The 20,154-nt window shown below is 37.3% G+C and overlaps 1 protein-coding gene across 15 annotated transcripts in view; it reads right to left on the reverse strand.

Moving 5' to 3' along the window:
* Positions 1-10,100: 10,100 nt before the first annotated feature.
* SOX5 (SRY-box 5) overlaps positions 10,101-20,154 on the reverse strand; it is a 1,171,960-nt gene continuing 1,161,906 nt past the window's right edge. For all 15 annotated transcript variants that reach the window (XM_027541542.1, XM_027541545.1, XM_027541540.1 and 12 more), the window contains 2 exons: positions 17,773-17,989; positions 10,101-15,763 (listed from right to left, as the gene is read on the reverse strand). In XM_027541542.1, coding sequence (XP_027397343.1) covers positions 15,460-15,763; positions 17,773-17,989 — 521 coding nt within the window. In that variant the 3' untranslated portion in view covers positions 10,101-15,459. The remainder of the gene's footprint in view (positions 15,764-17,772; positions 17,990-20,154) is intronic.

Consider the following 20,154-nt stretch of genomic DNA (forward strand, 5'->3'; position numbering starts at 1 on the left):
GTGTTCCTTTGTTGCTAGAGAATTTGTTTGGTATGTCTTGCCCTGGAATTTATTGGCCCTTGTGTGGTGCTTGGTTTCAGTGTCGGTATGGATGCATTTGATGAGCTCCCGTCAATTAATGTTCCTTGGAGTCAGGAGTTCCCTGGAGTCAGGGTTTGGACTTAAGTCTCCTGCTTCTGGTTATCAGTCTTATTTTTACAGTAGTTTCAAAACTTCTCCTTCTATACAGCACCATTGATAAAACATCTACATTAAAGATGAAAAGTTTCTCTACAGTGAGGGTCACTCAGAGAGGTTCACAGGGTTACATGGAGAAGAGAAGAGGGAGGAGGGAGTTAGAGGTGACCCAAATGAGATGAGGTGAATCAATAGTGGAGAGAGTGGGCTAGCCAGTAGTCACTTCCTTATGTGCACTCCACAACTGGACCACTCAGAGATGTTCACGGGGTTATACAGAGAAGAGAAGAAGGAGGAAGGTAACAGAGGTGGCCAGAAGGATAAAAGGGGGGAATGAAAAGGAGGGAGACAGATCCAGCCAGTAATCAGTTCCCTAAGTGTTCTCCACCGTCTGGAACACACAGAATTTCACAGAGTTGGGTAGAGTAGAGAGGGGTTAGGGAGGAGACACAGGCGACCTGGTGGAGAAAAAGGAGAGTCCAAAGGGAGAGAGAGCAGTCAAGCCAGTAATCTCACTCCCTAGTGAAAAATGGGTCCTGAAGATTGGGTCCTTAAAGGTACAAAATTGGTAACAAATACATAAAAGCAAAAATTAAAAATCTAGAGTAGAGTTTGGAATTTCAAAAATACGATGTTAAAGAAAAGAAGAAGGAAAAGAAAGAGAGAAAAAACGAACAAACAAAAACAAACAAGGTCGCGAAAATTGTAAAGAAAGTACAGGTACAAAATTGATAACTAATACCAGAAAGCAAAAATTAAAAATCTAGAGTAGAGTTTGGAATTTCAAAAATACGATGTTAAAGAAAAGAAGAAGGAAAAGAAAGAGAGAAAAAACGAACAAACAAAAACAAACAAGGTCGCGAAAATTATAAAGAAAATACAGGTACAAAATTGATAACTAATACCAGAAAGCAAAAATTAAAAATCTAGAGTAGAGTTTGGAATTTCAAAAATACAATGTTAAAGAAAGAAGAAGGAAAAGAAAGAGAGAAAAAACGAACAAACAAAAACAAACAAGGTTGTGAAAATTATAAAGAAAGTACAGGTACAAAATTGATAACTAATACCAGAAAGCAAAAATTAAAAATCTAGAGTAGAGTTTGGAATTTCAAAAATACAATGTTAAAAAAAAAAAAAAGAAGAAGAAGAAGAAGAAAAATAAAGAGAGAAAACAAACAAACAAATACGAACAATGTCACAAAAATTATAAAGAAAATACAGGTACGAAATTGATATCAAATACCAAAAAGCATAAATTAAAAATCTAGAGTAAAGTTTGGAATTTCAGATATACAATGTTATATAAAAGAAGAAGAGAAAGAAACAGAGAAGGGAAAAAAAAAAAAAGTCAGAAATTATATAAAAAAAAAAACTATAGGTACAAAATTGATAAAATATACCAAAAAGTGAAAATTAAAAATCTAGAGTAGAGTTTGGAATTTCAAAAATACAATGTTAAAGAAAAGAAGAAAAAAACAAAACAAAAACAAACAAAAAACAAGGTCAAAAAATTATAAAATATATATATATGAAGTTTGCTGAAGAAGAAAAAATAGGGTCTTTTTTTTTTTTTTTTTTGCAAAGTAATAGGTTATAAAAGTGAAATTTAAAGGAACAATAGAGGACTTAAAAAAATTTTTTTTTTAATTAAAAAAAAAAAGGAAAGAATGATCGTAAAAATAATAAAAATATATCTAGGACTTTTTTGTTTTTTTTTTGTGGGTGTTGTGGGTTCAGTTCATTTTTGGCTAGTTCCTTGGTCAGATTTATATTTCTCAAGATCTATAGGCCCCTTCCTATGTAGTCCGTAGTAACCACAGGGTTTTGATCTATTGCCTGTAGCTTCCAAGGCGTTTCCCTCTGTTATATCTTCTTCTGTTTGCTAGTCTCTTCAGTATCTGGTTTCCGCCCTGACACAAAGGGCACGGTGGAGGACACTTTTTTTCCTTTTTTTTTTAGGCTTACTTGTTCAGTCGCGCTGTGGGGAGGGAGGGAGGGAGGGATGCTGCAAACAAATAACACTGGCGTGCGCTCGCAGTGCCTCAGCCACCCTGGGTCTGCCCCTGCTCACGGCGCGTGTAGTCTCCCTGTCCACACTGCTCGGACTCTAGGTTGTTCCGCCGGGAACAATCCGAGGCTGGCCCTGGGCTGCATGCACCTCCCAGGTCCAAGCCGCTCAGGTTCAGGCACTCGGGTAGTCCTCAGAGGCGCAGACTCAGTTGGGCCTGCGTTTTGTGCTCTTCCCAGGTCCGAGCAGCTCAGGTGATGAGGTGTTTGGCCAGCGCCAATGCTGCGACTTATCGCCTCCCCGCCACTCGGTTATCTGGGTGTTAAAACCGGCGCACCTTCTCAGGCAGATGTTGACCGTCCAGACCCCCAAGAAGTTTTAGTTAGCAAAGAAGCCTGCTTACAGTTTTATAGATAATGTCTCTCTGGGGCTGCGATTGCCCCCTTCCGGCTCTGGCTGCCTGTCACCGGAGGGGGAAGATCTGCAGCCAGCTATCTCTGTTCAGTCCTTTGTTTCGTGCGCGGGCCTGGCGGTCTTAGGTTAGGGCTGGCTTTTCGCGTGGTAGATATCCCACAGTCTGGTTTGCTAGCCCAAATTATTTCGCTCAGATAGCGCTCAGGGTATTCAGGCCAGATTCTTACTCTCAGTGATGCAGCCCGCGCCGCGCCTCCCTGCCCAGCCCCGGCTTGCTAATGGCGGATGCAGGCGTCTGCGCTGCTTCTCCGCTGGGGGAGTTACCGTAGGGCTCGCAATCTGCGAGTTTTAATTGTTTATTTATTTTTTCTCCCTGTTATGTTGCCCTCTGTGCTTCCAAAGCTCGGCACAGATTCGGCAGTGAGAAGGTTTCCTGGTGTTTGGAAACGTCTCTCTTTTTAAGATTCCCTTCCCGGGACGGAACTCCGTCCCTCCCTCTTTTGTCTCTTTTTTTTTGTTTTTAATATTTTTTCCTACCTCCTTTCGAAGAGTTGGGTTGCTTTTCTGGGTGCCTGATGTCCTCTGCCGGCATTCAGAAGTTGTTTTGTGGAATTTACTCGACGTTTAAATGCTCTTTTGATGAATTTGTGGGGGAGAAAGTGTTCTCCCCGTCCTACTCCTCCGCCATCTTGCAGGTCTAGCCTGCTTGTATATTTTTGAGATTAGTTGTTTGTCAGTTGCTTCATTTGCTATTATTTTCTCCCATTCTGAAGGTTGTCTTTTCACCTTGCTGATAGTTTCCTTTGACATGCAGAAACTTTTAAGGTTAATTAGGTCCCATTTGTTTATTTTTGCTTTTATTTCCGATATTCTGGGAGGTGGGTCATAGAGGATCCTGCTGTGATGTATGTCAGAGAGTGTTTTGCCTATGTTCTCCTCTAGGAGTTTTATAGTTTCTGGTCTTATGTTTAGATCTTTAATCCATTTTGAGTTTATTTTTGTGTATGGTGTTAGAAAGTGTTCTAGTTTCATTCTTTTACAAGTGATTGACCAGATTTCCCAGCACCACTTGTTGACCAACTTAGATAGCATATTAAAAACCAGAGACTACTTTGTCACCAAAGATCCGTCTTCTCAAGGCTATGGTTTTTCCTGTGGTCATGTATGGATGTGAGAGTTGGACTCTGAAGAAAGCTGAGCGCCGAAGATTTGATGCTTTTGAACTGTGGTGTTGGAGAAGACTCTTGAGAGTCCCTTGGACTGCAAGGAGATCCAACCAGTCCATCCTAAAGGAGATCAGTCCTGGGTGTTCTTTGCAAGGAACGATGCTAAAGCTGAAACTCTAGTATTTTGGCCACCTCATGCGAAGAGTTGAGTCATTGGAAAAGAGTCTCATGCTGGGAGAGACTGGGGGCAGGAGTAGAAGGGGACGACAGAGGATAAGATGGCTGGATGGCATCACTGACTCCACGGACCTGAGTTTGAGTGCACTCCGGGAGTTGGTGATGGACAGGGAGGCCTGGCGTGCTATGATTCATTGGGTTGCAAAAAGTTGGACAGGACTGAGTGAGTGAAATGAACTGAACTGAACTGAGGAGGGTCCTGCTTGATATCAGCAAAGCCTTTAAGGAAGTAATTAAAATGAGGTCTTTAGGGAGGGTTCTAACCCAATCTGACCAGTGCCTTTATAAGGAGATTAGAACAAAGATACAAGAGGAGGATATAAGGAGATTGTGGCCTTCTGAAGCCAAGGAAGGAGACTTTGGAAGAAACCCACCTGCTAACAACTTCATCTCACTCAGTTCTCTAGCCTCCAGAATTGTGAGAAAATAAAGGTTAAGCCTCTCAATCTGTGGTTTTTTGTTATGGCAGCCCTAGTAAACTAATATAGCGACTATAGCACTAAGTATAAAACCAAGGAGTGAAATTGAAAATTGAAGTTTTCCCCCCAAAATGTTATAATAATGTTCCTACACAAACAATTCCTACATGACCTTTAAGTATTACATTGAAAAACACGATATAATTTTTATAAAAATGATCATCTACTTGAGTAATTCATTTATTCCCTTCCCTTTTCCATTATTATTGTTATGCACTTACTTCTATGTGTAGTAAAAATTTAACAAAACATTTTCTACACACCCAACTCTTTATATATCACACATATTTTATCATTTCCAGTATTATTTACACCTGTAGTTCCATTTTTTTCCTGTGTAGTATCATTTTCCTTCAGCTTGAAGACTTGCCTTTAATATTTCTTGTAGTCAGAGCCATTGGTGATGGGTCCTCCAAGATTTAGCTTGCTTCTAAGTAACTTTATTTCAACTTCATTATGGTATGTAGAACTCTATTTTGGCAAGTTCTGCTGGTAGCACTATTAAAATGCAGTTTCATTGTTTCTAGATTCCATAGTTTTTTTCTGTTGCGAAGTCAGCGGCCCAGCTTTTTAGACAAAGATGTGTTCTTTCCTCTGGCTGTTTTAAAAAAATTGCTTTTAGTTTTCAATGGTTTCATTAGAAAATTATATGTGTGCTTTTTTTTTTTTTTTAATTTATCCTGCTTGGATTAACTGAGCTTCTTAAATCGGTGCAGTATCTTTTATGTGAATAGTTCTTAGTGATTATCTGTTTAATTACTTTTGATAACTTTATATATTTTATTAAACATTTTGTTTTCATTAATTCTGTGCTCTTCTGTATCTGATTATTATTTGTAGATCTCATCTATTTTGTGTCTTTTCATCTATTTTGTTAAATTTATTCGTTGTAGTTATATTAAAGCCTTTGCTAACTTCAATATCAGTATCATCTGTAGACCTACATCTAGTGTTTCTTTTTCCTTTATCAATTTTTCCCTTTCCATGTGCTTAGTTTTTTCCTCTTATCTTTTAAATTAAAAGAACCTGTATGGTTTAATCTTCCACTAGAGTCGAATTTCATATTCTTGTCCTAGACAGATGGGTGAAGGGCTGATCATTTTACCTTTACCAGAGATTTATCTGTGTCAAGGTTGCTTGGCAGTTTTAGTAGTACTCAGGGTACCTGTATTTTGTTTCAGAGTGTAATTTTCCAAAGCTTTTCTTGTGAGCATGGTGGATATTTGTCTCCTCAACCATGAAAAACTACAGGGGATTCAGGTCTGCTCTTACCAGGTTCCCAGCACAACTGTCCAGGATGTTACCCCTTGAAGATAAAATATGGCAAGTGTCTTGAGAGGGAGATTAGCTGTATGCTTGTGTCATGTCCCATATTTACGGCTGGTCTTTATTTCCAAAGGACTAAATGATACAGAGTTCAGTCTTTCTTTTGGAATCTTGCCATAAATCTCCAACATCCCACACAGACCCAGAACTCAGCAAATATGCTATTAATTAAACCAGGCTTATATTTGAGGGCCTGTATAATCCCATGGAATGAGTAGCCTGGCGGGCTACAGTCCAGGGTCGCAGAGTCAGACACAACCAGGCGACTAACAATTTCACTTTCTTTCACTTTCAAGTTTCCACTCAGGCACTTTAGAGCCACACAACTACTTTGCTAGTATCTCTTTAACTCTAAGTTGCCAAATCTTTTATAGCAGAACCTAGAATTTGATGCTTTCTCCAAATAGAAATGGCTAGCAATCATCAGCTTCATCTTGGATGAATTTTTGCTTTTCTGAAATTATGGTTCATCTAGCCGTCATTTCTTCCATAGCTTTCCAATGCCCTAAAATATAATTTTGGGGGTATTTTTCCAGCTTTTTCTAGTTTTTCCAGGGAGATGTTGGCCATTCACCACTTACTACATTTATTTAGAAACTGAAGTCTCAGTAAATATTAAAATGATTTCTGTTCTGATTTGAAATCCCATGTCACTTACAGTTTGGTTCATTAATCATATTCGTATCCTGTTTTATTGCTTAAAATGTATGCTAGTCTTATTTGCTTTATATCTTGCATAGAACTATCATAATACTGAACACAGCATAATTAAAAGCCAATTTAAAACATCTGATAGTTGAAAAAGCTAGTCTGTGGGACATGATAAATATTCATCACAATCACAATTATTCCAGGTTTATCCTTTGTAAATCCTTGCTTAATCCGTATATCCAGTTATCTATTCATATGTATACTATCTTTCTCTCTGACCCCCTGCAAATTGTCTTTATGAAACTCTGCTTAAGGACTAACAGAGTAAGCATATATGAAGCAAATCTACAGCTTTTGTAAATCTGCTTACATAAAAGTGACTCTTTGCATTGTTCCTTATCCCTTAAGTGTGAAATCCATCTGAGAATTTAGGGAATGAAGGTTTATTTCTCATGATAAACTTGCATGCTTCCTTCAATTAAGCAATGAGAATTCTCTAATCCATGTAGTTTCCTTGCTGTGGCTGCTACAAAAATAAGAGCTGTTCTTTGTTTAGTGATTAGAGTTGTCATCCTCAGTGTACACACACACACACACACACACACACACACACACTCTTTTGTAAAGAGACAAAAGGTAAAGTGTAAGAAAAAGGGATATGTGTGTGTGTTTCTATGATGTGTGGACATATGTGTGATTTCTTTTTCTTTCTTACCCTTTACTTATTTTCTCTTTATTTTGCTATGTGCTAACTATGCTGGCATTTTTTTGTACTTGTGTATTTATTGTAAGCCACTCCAAATTTTGAAAGTGGGTGAAAGAGCCTGTGCATTTATGTAAAGTCAACATGATGCGCTAGGGAGCAGTGACTCATCAACTTTGACGAGAATTTGGCTTTTTATTGCCAGAAGAACCAGGTTAGCATCATTAATATTTGCCAAATACTGAATCATTAAGACAAGGAAAGACAAACCATACCACCTCCTATAATTTTTATCATTTTACTGGACTTGTATTTTGTATTCATAAAAGCGTCTAAATATTTTTTCAAGTTGCAAACTCAAGCATTGTGTGTTTAAAACACATGAAAAACATAAAATTTATAAAACTTTATCATAGTTTGCCAACATAAACTTTGGGGGAATCTTGAAGTATCTGAAAAATTAAGTGACCTTATAAAGTTTTTATTTTAATAATAGAAGACAAAGATAACACTATACTAGAGGGTTTTATAAGCAAGAGTCTAAGATATGTGATGTAATGAGTTATAATATCAAAGCTTATAAAATCAGTGGGCTTCAGAGAAATGAATAACTCTTTAATGAGGAGAATCTAAAATTCTCTCTTCAATATCTATGGTTAAGATTTGTGCTGTTATACCACTGGCAATTTAATTTTTCTGGTCAAATAAGTCCTGCCCATAAGAAAGCAGATTAATTCCTCTTCTGCATGTTAACCTAGTAGCAGATGATGATGCTTGAAGATCATTTCCAAATAAGAAAGACAAGTTGTACAATTATTTGAGGCCCACTAATGACTGTAGTCCTGAACAAACTTAAGTTCATGCAACCATAATCTACAAATTTGTACTCTTGTCAACTGTAGATTTGAAATAGAAGGCAAAATGAATGCTTACTGAAGGCCAATATTAGAACAAGTTGAAAAAAGCCAATCTTCCATATAAGTACCTAACTAAACATTTTCTATGGCCTCTCCAACTTCCTACCAGGACCACATGGATTTATTAAGAAAAGTTATTACAGCAGTGATTTTATAAACAAGACTTTATTTCAAATATATTTTACAGTTTGTGTGTAATTAGGATTGCTTTCCAGACTCTGAAATTTAGTACTAAATTGAACAGGCAATGTACAAAATGATGGTGCTTACTTAGGCCTATTGGATTCCTACAATTGTTTTCATTAGTTATTTTTCTTTTAAAAATTGAATCAGTAGAGACATTAATGATAAAACAATTTTCATCCTCTTGGTTATATTGCGAATACCAACAAAGTACCATTCCATACCATATTCACTTGTATATTTAGAAAATGGTAATAATAGGGAGAGTAAAATCTCACGCATATGGACTGGACTCATTGCAAAATGATGAAATACTGTGATCAGAGCTGAACTGGTTCATTCCTGGTGGTAAAAATAGTTTGCTAAGCAAATTGGTAGAACAAAATAAATTGTAGGACAGATGTTAAGCCTGTTTAATAAAACATAACTATTTTTAAGAACTTTTAGCAATACTATTGCATATGCTTTACATACTAATTACAATGCTTACTTATAAAACAGGTCTTCTCAGCTAGTTTTTAGGTTGCTTTAGAAACTCAAGAAAAATAAATTAGAATTTTTTCATAAATATTCTTTAACTTAGATATTGAACTAATTCATGCTTACCTTCACCTGCATTGTTATAATTGAGGTTTCAGTGATGATGTCAAGTTACAAGTATGAATGACTTCTGAACTTTAAAATTTGGTAAGAATGACAGTATCTTGATTTTTTAAAAAACACATATGTCAACTTCCTCAAACACCAACTTCTAACATTGTCAAAATTGAGGAAATAAAAAAAGAATGGTTTTCTTTTCACTATTGCCAGAATTTTTTTTGGTTGTTCAAGGCATTGGCAATAAGAAAACCATCTATTATTGCATGCTGCTAGTCCTAAATATTCCATAAGAAATTAAAAAACATAAAGTTCAAGAAAAGAATGTTTCTAAAATAGTGTGACAGGACAAAACAAAGTGAACTTTATTTGGTAGGAGAGAAACCAAAGGTGGGACTTGGCACCTTGGGTGAGTCAAGGTTTCATAAGCAGACAAGATTTCCCCATCCACAGGTACTTAACAAACCCTGATGATGCGATTTCCTGAAGAAACAGGATGAGACTGATGACTAGAGCTATAGGTGACCTAAATAAAAACACTACACGGGATGATTGTTTCTCCATTACTACACTGGATATTTTTCTTCCAAAAGTACCTCAATGTTTTGGCAAATATTAAGTGGGTATTAATGGAAACATGTGTTTCTGTTGTATTTTCAGTGTTCCACAGGCATGGAGTCTTTGAAGCCTACTGCTTTGCTATGATGAACAAAAGGAGACACAGAGAAACAAGGATAACATGTGGACATGTTCTGATAGATCAAATGCCCTCAAAAACAACCTATGAAGGGACAGACTGAGCTGTTTCCAATCTCCAACTCTTGCCTAATCACTGACCCTCAGCTTCATAGAGGTTTTTATAGAGGCCTAAGGTTAAACTGCGGTAGGCCATACCATTTGCAGAATTTGACATGTACAATAGGTAGATAAAAGAGGAAAACAGACCCACCTCTTGGCTGTTTTAACCAGGGCATGCAGAGTAATTATTTGGAGCTGGTTAATGGCAACAGCTTTAGCCCTATTCCTAGATATTCTGATTCTTGACATCTGGAGGCCCACCTAAGAATCTACATTTTTAAACAGTTAATTCTAAAGCAGGTAGCCCACGGAGCAGACGTTGTAAACTCCTTCTGTGAAGGGACTCAATGGGCAAAGTGTCTGTAGAACGTATTTGTTTCATATTCATTTGAACCAGATGTTATCTGACCCAGTGTCTTGATACTTATATAAAAACCAACCAAGTGAACAACCAACCAATCAAAAGCCTTATGGCAAATGATTACACATAGAAAAACATTTTATGGTGGAAGAGACGAGCAAAATTGGCCACTGGAAGAAAATGAGCCTTCTTGTTGTAACATTTGCTTACAAAGTTGAAGGCAGAATCCAGAAATTAAAGTCAGAATGTTAAACAATGTAGAAATATCCATTATTCTAAATTAGATACCATAAAGTGAATTTATAAATCTTACTAATTTTGTAATCTGAAATTTAGAATTTCTATATCAACAATAGAATGAAATTTAATTCTAAAGCATAGAAAGCCTGCCCCAGTGATGGTGTCAAACTTAGGAAAAACGTATTTAGGGTGCTTTGGGCTGCAGGATTTTCAAGCCTATTAGACTCAGTTATATACAAAAGGATAACTTTTGACATTATAGTGAAGCTTTCTGATGAGATACTTATGAAGAGGCTTCCTTGAATGCTCACCTCTAAGATTTAAACCCTTAATTCTCAGTTCAAAGTCAGTTTCGGAAGTGGGGTTATTTATAGTGAAAGCAAAATTATTTTTCATACTTTAGTTTTTTTCTTAAGAAAACTAATAATTAAACCACCATAACAAGAATTGTGAAAAGAAAGACAGTATAATAGGTAAAGAACACATTGCTGTTTTTATTGGTGCCTTGCATGGCAGTAATACTGAAAAAAGAGAATGCAAAAACAAAAAATAAAAACAAAAAACAAACCGAAAAAAAAAAAAAACAGGTTGGTGGCAACCCACATCTTTTTTTTTTTAAGAGTACATAAACTCCTGTTTTATTTTTATTGTGGCATGAATGATAACATAAAACCAAAAACAAGAAAATATACAACTTATATTACACTATGTGTTATGAACAAAATATAAATCTATAACTCTATGTTATATTTACATAATTATTTATTTTATTAAATTTCAAGTGAGATGGTAGGTTGCACATACTTTGTTTTAAGCTCCAGGCATTTGATTGTCTCTTTTCTACTTTTTCCCATTTTTACTCATAAAATCCAAAATGTTAGAAGGACTAAGAGCTTTAGAGCCAGTGGAGCTGTATAAATACTGTTCTAGTGAGCCAGTGACAAACACTGGGGAGGACAGGAACCAGTCAGTAGAAAACCTAACATCTTCAACCTGGGGAACCGATAGTTACAGGAAACATTAAAATTAAATACTGTAAAAGCCTGTCTAAACAAAAACCTATGCCCTATAAGATGAAAGAGATCTCTGAACCACTTTAAGTGGGCTTCATATTTGTCCTTGCAGACCCTATACTTTTTATTTTACTATTAACTTGATAGACAAATATTTTATAAACCTGTTTGTAAATATACAGTTGTTTATTACAATTCAAATAATTTACCCATTAGAACAAATGAAAACGTAATGATTTTTGATGTTTTCAATGTGATATAAGACATTTCTTCTGGGAACAATAACATCTTCTGGATTAAGAAAATATCTGAAGTTGGACCATAAAATATTTAAAGATAATTTTCTTTAAATGAATGAAGGTAAAACGCCTATGTCAAAATCAAATCTATGGAATGATTTCATCAAAGAAACTCTTTTATATTTGTTTCTTATAAAGAGGATTTGGTTGCAATAATGATTACGCTCTTTGGGAGGGATTTTATACATGGTTAACTCTTAACTGCATATGCCAAATGAACGTTAGAATTGACAACTAATTTAGGTATAAGCGGACTGAAGAATAGTCTTGTGTTTTATTCAATTGTAGTTATTGGCCAAATTCTTAGTATCTTATATATGAGTAACTGTAACCTATTTTCTCCAGTGATGCTCTCCTAGATTCATATTAAAATATGAGTATTTTTAGAAAAATTGATTACAACAGCCATAAACAAAAACAAAAACAGAATTCTGGCAAGATTATCCCTCAGTACTGGGGTGAGCGTGTGTGCTGGTGTGTGTGTGTGTGTGTGTGTGTGTGTATGAGAGAGAGAGAGAGACGGGGATGGGGGTGGTATGCAAAAAGTGAACAGGTAGGTAGGTAGGGAATGAAGGAGAAGGGAAACTTGATGTTCATCTGAGTTTGATCTTACTCTCATTCCCTTGCCCTTGTCTGTTTTGGTCATTAAGGGGCACAGAAAAAGAATACAGCTTTTAGGATCTTTTACAAAACTTATAAACCAATCAAATGCCCCAAAGGCAATGTGCTAACCCAATACTTTGCCATTCATAGCACCTTTATCAAATGACTTCAAAGCATTTTAAACACTAACATGATTTTTTTGTTTTTTTTTTGGGGGGGGGTGGGGGAAGTTAAGGCAAAACAATTGTGACCCTCAGTGAATTGGACATCAAAACAAGAGAACAGAATGCAAAGCTTTGAACTTGCTCTTTGTTTCAACCCATGCACATTTTCATCCCTCTGACATAAACCTAACTAGGTAACATTAAAATCAACGCTTGAATTTCAGCTGTTAAAGGTCACCATTAACAATTTGATTTTCCTCTTCAAATAAAACAAGATAAAAAAAACAAACAAAAAAAGACTAAACAAAAGTGTTTTGTCAATTCACTGGTAAGTGTGTTAGAACTGGTGTTGGTCATGAACGCCCTCAGAGGCATCTACCTGGAGCTAAAACAAAGTATTCTTGTAGTCCAAAGTCATGAAATGAAAATGAAGCATCTTTATAACATGGTGGGAAATAAGTATCCAGCAAAAGTGAGAGGTGAACGCACATGAGTCAGAAAGAATTTGTTAACAAAGACAACAAATTTTTAAAAATCTGTTTTCACATTGTACATAATAACGATATAAAAACAAGTGTGTATTTTTTTTATCCAGAGTGCTTAAAAACAAAACAAAACAAACAAAAACAAAAAAAAATTGGCTCTAGATGACTGTGGCAATTAAATAAAATGAGTGATGAGAGCATAAGTTAATTAAGATTGAACACGACCCTCTTAGTAATTCACTTGTATTAAAACACCAGAACTTGACGTTTGTTGGGGCCAAATTTTTAAAAAGGAGAAAACTTATGGAAGGAGAAACGAAACAGTGTGAGTGAATATGTGTGTATGTGTGTGTATGTATATATATATACATACACACACATACACACTCGTGTATGCATATATATATATGTTTACATATACACACACACGTTGGAGATGGAAATTAGTTTTAAATATCTAACAACTTATTGACTGCACTTCCAAATCAGAGGAGAATAAAATAGAAAGGGAGAAATAAATTATACATAACTTACTAATCTGGGAACAGCTGACCATTATTATTATTATTACTATTATTATTATTATTTTATCATCATCATCATCATTACAACACTAGCAAAAAGAGGCAGTTCAAATGAAAATACAGTCATCAAAAACAAACAGAAAAACAAACAAAACAAAGTCTCTGACATGCAGGGTATGATTAGCTCCTCCAAGCAAAACCCCAGAGCAAGTCTTTCGAGAGAGAGAAAAATAAAAAGGGTTTTTTTTTCTTATTTATATGTAAAAATCAAACTTAAGGGTCAGGTTTGGGGAGGGTGGGACAGGAAAATGATGACTGGAGTGAAAACCATAGCACATCCAATCTACTGGTTGGAGTATTTACTGTCTAATGCTTCAGCATGAGCAGCGCTGATTCACTTTAGATGATTTCCTATTTATTTGAATGAGCCCTACAACTGCCTTGGCACTTGGCTAGCAGAGTCTAACCAGGCAGTCCTTTCACCATCAGTGTTGCTCTGTGCACACACGCTGCTGGAATCAGAAACTGGACTTCAGTGGATACATCTTACAGCAAGAGTAGAGCAGTGGCAAGCGTTGCAATGACTTCTTAACAAATCCTGCTTTTTATGGCATGAAATGTACCTGGCCCACAATTCTGAAATGCAAATGGCCTCCATCTCATTTCATGGAGGGATTAAGAATACCTTATAAAATCATCAGTTCCATTTCTTGATCAGGAAAGGATGGAATGTTGAAGAAATAAGCTAATCCTATATTTCTAGACAATGGGCAAATATATTCAAAGGAAACGACTGTTTTGCTCGAAGTTACCAACAGGAAAAACAAACAGAAATTGTTAAGTAGCAAATGTTAGTGGAACATCTGGGAGAATTTGGCTTCCACATTACACACGCACCCCTCTACTATACAGGGCCACCTGATCCATCCAATAATAATCATATTAGAAATTTAAAAATATAATTTCTGAGCCCTATATTGGTTAAGTTGTCATTTGAAGTGCAAAGTCAAGGTCAAGGATGCTTCCAGACCAGTCATTTAGAAGGATGTGGGATTTCATCCCCAGATGTGGGTTTAACTCACAATGATCCAACATTATTCCTATTAGTACCATAATCACACACATACATACACACAAAAATCCAAGATTAGAAAATATTTTTTTCTCTAAATTTCTTATGTCTCTCTCTCTCTTTTCACCTGAGAACAGCACCTACAGTTTCCATTAAAAAAAAAAAAAGTCAAATCTCACCAGCTGCTGGTATTTCAGGTTTTTCAAGGGATTGTCTAAGATATAACACTGTCCTAATTTAAGAAGGAACAGAAAAAAGGAAAGGGAAAAAAATCAACTGGATCAACACTTGAGCACAAATTTGGCACTTACTCAAAGATGTAGTGTGGTGTGCAACAGATAAGGAAAGTCCTCTAAAGAAAATGATTGCTTATTTTGTGGTGGATACCAAGGAAGTTAAAAACAGGCTCTTTTTCCCTCTTCCCCCCCATGCACAGACTTCCATCTTTAAAGTACAGAGATGGAGAAGGTGGAGAGAATGAAAGAGAAAGTCATCTTTCTTTTTTTTTTTTTTTTCTGTCAGGTGCATTACCAAAACAAAACAAAACAAAAACAAAAAACCAAAGGAAAGAAAAGAAAAGGAAAAAACCCAGAAACCCCGAAAAACAAAACAAAACTTATTTCTTTTAAAAATTGTAGCACAAAACAACAAAACACATTCACAAGCCACTTGTTGGCACTGTGTACCTGAGTGAGAATTTCTAGAACATTGTAGAACAAACAGCCATAAAGTTTATTAAAAAAAAAAGTTGACGGGTAAGACTTCAGTGCTTGGATGTAGCAGCTGAATTACTGGCATTATTTTACCCATAGCTTATTTCAATCTCTTGTTGTTGATATTGTTGTCTGCTTGTTGTATTTTTATTTCCTTTCCAAGCCTTTTGAGGCTGAGGTCTATTAGTCAGCTGATGTCCCAACTAGTTAAGACTAACAGTTAAAGTAACAGTCAGTGTATGAGAAAGTTAATGTGCTTGGCCACTGGTAAGGATGAACCAGCTAGGGCTTCTTTAAGTCCTAAGGTCACAACAATCTTTTGACCCTTATCAGTTGGCTTGTCCGGCAATATGGTTTTCACTGTCACTCCCATAATCTACATCCGGATCATCCTCTTCCTCGTCGTACTCGTCATAAATTTCTCCGTTGATGTCCTCAGCCTGGATCTCCTCTTTGATGTGTGGCTCCTCTCCTTTCACACCATACGTGCTCTGGATAACAGGCATGCCGGGCTCCGGGCTGCTGGACACGCTGGAGTGCTCCGAGGGCAGGTGAGGGGAGGGCATCCCAGCCATGGCGATGGCTCCCGGGTACACGACGCCAGCCGTGGCGATGGGGATCTGTGCTTGTTGCCTGTCAGAGAGGAATTCCCAAAAAGAGACCCTAGGTGAGTGGAGGGTTGGATGCAGGCCTTATTCTATAATGAATTTGCTTGGCTTGACCAAATCGAAGGTCTTAATTTTCACCCTACTGCCTGACATTTGAAAATGGTATCCTACCTTGGTCTAAGTACCTTACTTTTATATAATGCTTTATAGATTACAAGGCAATTTTACATGTTGCCCATTTGATTCTTAAAATGACTGTTACATTTTTAACTTCTGGAAAGAAACTGAGGTTTAGAAATCGATTAATAAACAGAACTCAAGTCCTTGACACAAAGTTAATTTATCCTTCACTGTAACATGTGGAAACAATTTTTAAAAGATTAAACCTAAAGATAATGCAATTTTAATGGAAAAATCCTGAAGTATTTGAGCTCTTAACATAAAAATTTATTGCTCAGAACCCACTAGAAGTGAACACTAGCACATGGTCCACTTCATCCCTGAAACGGGGAGATCATCAGTGGGAGTAGAAGGCTGGCCTCGTGGGTGCACCACCTCTGCAGCTGTACAGTATCCAGGGCTTACAAAAATCCCACACTAGGTTTAGAATTCTGTTGTCACTATCTTGAAATTCCTTAAAAAACTTTTTACCAAGGACCTGGGGGACTTCCCTAGTGGCTCAGACGGTAGGGCGTCTGCCTACAATGTGGGAGACTCGGGTTCAATCCCTGGGTCGGGAAGATCTCCTGGAGAAGGAAACGGTAACCCACTCCAGTATTCTTGCCTGGAAAATCCCATGGACCGAGAAGCCTGGTAGCCTACAGGCCATGGGGTCACAAAGAGTCGGGCGACTTCACTTTCACTTTGCATTTTCATATTACATTGGGATCCATAGATCCTGTAACTGGTTCCAGTAAGAAGGATTTAACAGATGATGTTCATTTATGTCTTCTTTCATTCATTCATGTTTACTTTTTCCCCAAGGAAGGCTGGGTTTTGAGCTCCACATGGAGAAGAGTCAGGCACTGAGATATAAATCACAGACCTTCTGGACTGATCAAGCAGACACATTCATGGGAATGGAGGGTACAGGACACACTTGAAAAGCTTTTTTTTTTTTAAAAAGTATCTTTTTGCCATTTTCAGAGCTCACAGGATCTTTATTATTGTTCCAAATATGAAAACTTTATTTCTGTGTTTTTTGAGAAAATTCTGCAATGCAGTGTGGTTTTCGGCCTTGCCATAGGGAGCAGGGTAAGATATACTGAGAGGGTGCTCAGTTGTGTCCCATTCTTTTGCGACCCCATAGGACTGTAGCCTGCCAGGCTCTTCTGTCCATGAGAATTTCCAGGCAAGAATACTGGAGTGGGCTGCCACTGCCTACTCCAGGGGACCTTCCCAAATCAGGGATGGAACCTCCATCTCTTGCGTTTCCTGCATTGCAGGCAGATTCTTTACCATTGAGATACCTGGGAAGCCCCATACTGAGGGAGGCATCCTTAATTCAGAAGGAAACTTATCCACTCACAACCTTGTTGTGCCCTAAACAGAATCCCTTTATGTGATCTTTTTTCTAAGGCCAGGTATGTGCCTTGAGAGCCCAGAGACCTCTCTATATTCAGAAACAAGTCTTTCTTTCATTTTTATACCATATTATCTCAATTGTTAGTTGCTAAGGAATCTACAAGGTGAGGCCTTGGAAGTAATGAAAAGCAGCAAGAAAAAGAAAAAAGAAAACCAGTAAGACTTCTACATTTTTAATAGGAAGCTTCAAAATTCTTTACTCTCATTTTATTTTCAAACCAGCCTTTAAACAAAGCTCTGGTCAGAGCCATTGTTCTAGGAGCCTGGAGTGAACTCACTTGCAACTTTCTTCCTTGATATTATAAGGGGACAGCTTAGTCACACAAAATATACCGTGCCAGGTTCTTTCTCAAAATGCTGCTTTGTAGCTAAACAAATACACTTTCCAACCCGTTAAGAGTAACCGGAAGGGTTCCCTATGGGAAAAGGACCGGACCGTAAGCTCCTTACCCAACATTGAAGTACTGCCGCATTTCCTGCCGCCGGTTTCGCATGATTGCCTTGTATTCCCCAATGCGCAGCTTTTTGCCATCCACCAGGCAGGTGCGCTTCGGCCTGGGCTTGTACTTGTAGTCAGGGTACTTCTCCAGGTGCTGCTTGCTGAGACGGGCTTGCTCCTCGTAGTATGGCTGTTTCTCTAGGTTTGTCATAGCTTTCCAGCGAGATCCTATGGGAAAAAAAGGTTAAAGTTCCCATTTGCACAGTGGCTGAGGATCCTAACAGTATAATTGAGAATATGAAAATCTAAAGTAAAAATGTTGGCCATATCCCATAAATATATAAAAAGGTTAGGATTAGTGAGCTTTGACTGAGCTGTTGGTGTCTGTGCCAAGGAAACTGTGTACTCAAATACAGACACTTAGCAATGTATTTTTTTTTTTTGCCTTGGATTAACAACTTAGTCAAACTTGTACCTAATATACTTAAAAGCTCACAGTAGATTTAATGGCGATATCTTTCATTTCTACATTAGACCATGATGTAATTCAACTATGAACTGAAAAGTTAGGCAAAGACTCATTATGTATTTTGAATCTGAAGATAACTGTCTAGCTATTGAATATTTTTATGTGGGAGTTTATTACTTACTACAAAGGTTTCTAACATGTTGTTGTTTAGCTGCAAAGTCCTGTCTGACTCCTTTGTGACCTCATAGACTGTAGCTAGGCTACAAAGACCAGGCTCCTATGTCCATGGGATTTCCTAGGCAAGAAGACTGGAGTGGGCTGCCATTTCCTTCTCCAGGGAATCTTCCTGACCCAGTGATTGAACTGGAGTCTCTTGCATTGGCAGGTGGATTCTTTACCACTAAGCCACCTGGGAAGTCCTTCTAACATGTATTACATGTACTGCTTATTCTCCCCCAAATGTTTAAGTATGCTAACTTGATTACAGTTAAAAATTCATTTTATTAAAATTTTAATTATAAGAAATAATTAGTGAACATGCCCTGGGTTAACAACTGTGCATTAGATACCTTGATAAAAACTTTACATAAGTTTTTTCATTTTTACCTTTCACCACAATCTCACTAGCAGACAGCATTTATACCCATTTCCAAAGATGAAAAAAATTGAAGTTCAAATGGATGAAGTAACTTACCAAAACTCACACAACTATTAAATTGAAGATTACTGACTCAGGTTTGACAGAAATCAAAAGTGTGGTACAACATGTGTCTTTACATACTTATATCTACCTACTACATAGGATCTATCAAATATTTTTAAGCCAGAAAGCAAAACTTACAGTAATATTTTTCTCTTAAAAAATTATTTTCAATAATATATGAAATTGTCACTTCCTGTGATAAAGTATGTATTAGTAATGTTAGTCCAAATTGGTTTTCCCTTTCCTTTCACTTTTAATTTTGGTTTGGATTCAACGAAGATTGCGAAAAACGACTGATTTTTGAGGTCTGAAGCTTAATTAAAAATGGTTTATGCTTTTTCATAATACAGATGATTTAAAGTTTTGCTTCTATCAGTATGGCTATGTGTAGTAGTAACAGAAATAGTAGTAGTAATGTTTATTTGTGGATGTTTATCTGCAAGTAATCAGTTCGTGTGTGTGTGCTAAATCACTTCAGTTGTGTACAACTGTTTGTGACTCTATGAACTGTAGTCTGCCAGGCTTCTCTAACCATGGGATTCTCCAGACAAGAATACCTTGGGCTGCCATGCCTGCCTTCAGGGGATCTGCCTGATCTGGGATTTAACCCGTGTCTCTTTTGTCTCCTGCATTGGTAGGCAGATTCTTTACCACAATTGCCACCAGGGAAGCCCAAAACTCTACCCAAATGCACAAAGAAAATAATATCAGGAATTGGCCTAATATGTACTGGTACTGCTGCCTTTACCTGCCTTGCAAAGCCATCTAAGCAACTTCTTAAACCTTGCGAATGAATTCATCATTCAACCATCAGTTCAGTTCAGTTCAGTCGCTCAGTTGTTTCCGACTCTGCAACCCCATGAATCGCAGCACGCCAGGCCTGCCTGTCCATCACCATCATTCAACCATAACACATCTCAAATACAAATAGCTCACTAATGAACTGTTCTTTCCTACAAATATCGAGAATTCCTCAATACGGGCTGTTGAGTTCAGTTCAGTCTCTCAGTCGTGTTCGACTCTTTGCAACCCCATGAATCGCAGCATGCCAGACCTCCCTGTCCATCACCAACTCCCAGAGTTCACTCAAACTCACATCCATCAAGTCCGTGATGCCATCCAGCCATCTCATCCTCTGTCATCCCCTTCTCCTCTTACCCCAAATCCCTCCCAGCATCAGAGTCTTTTCTAATGAGTCAACTCTTCTCATGAGGTGGCTAA

Source organism: Bos indicus x Bos taurus, chromosome 5 (assembly GCF_003369695.1).
Source record: "Bos indicus x Bos taurus breed Angus x Brahman F1 hybrid chromosome 5, Bos_hybrid_MaternalHap_v2.0, whole genome shotgun sequence".
Classification (NCBI taxonomy): Eukaryota; Metazoa; Chordata; class Mammalia; order Artiodactyla; family Bovidae; genus Bos; species Bos indicus x Bos taurus.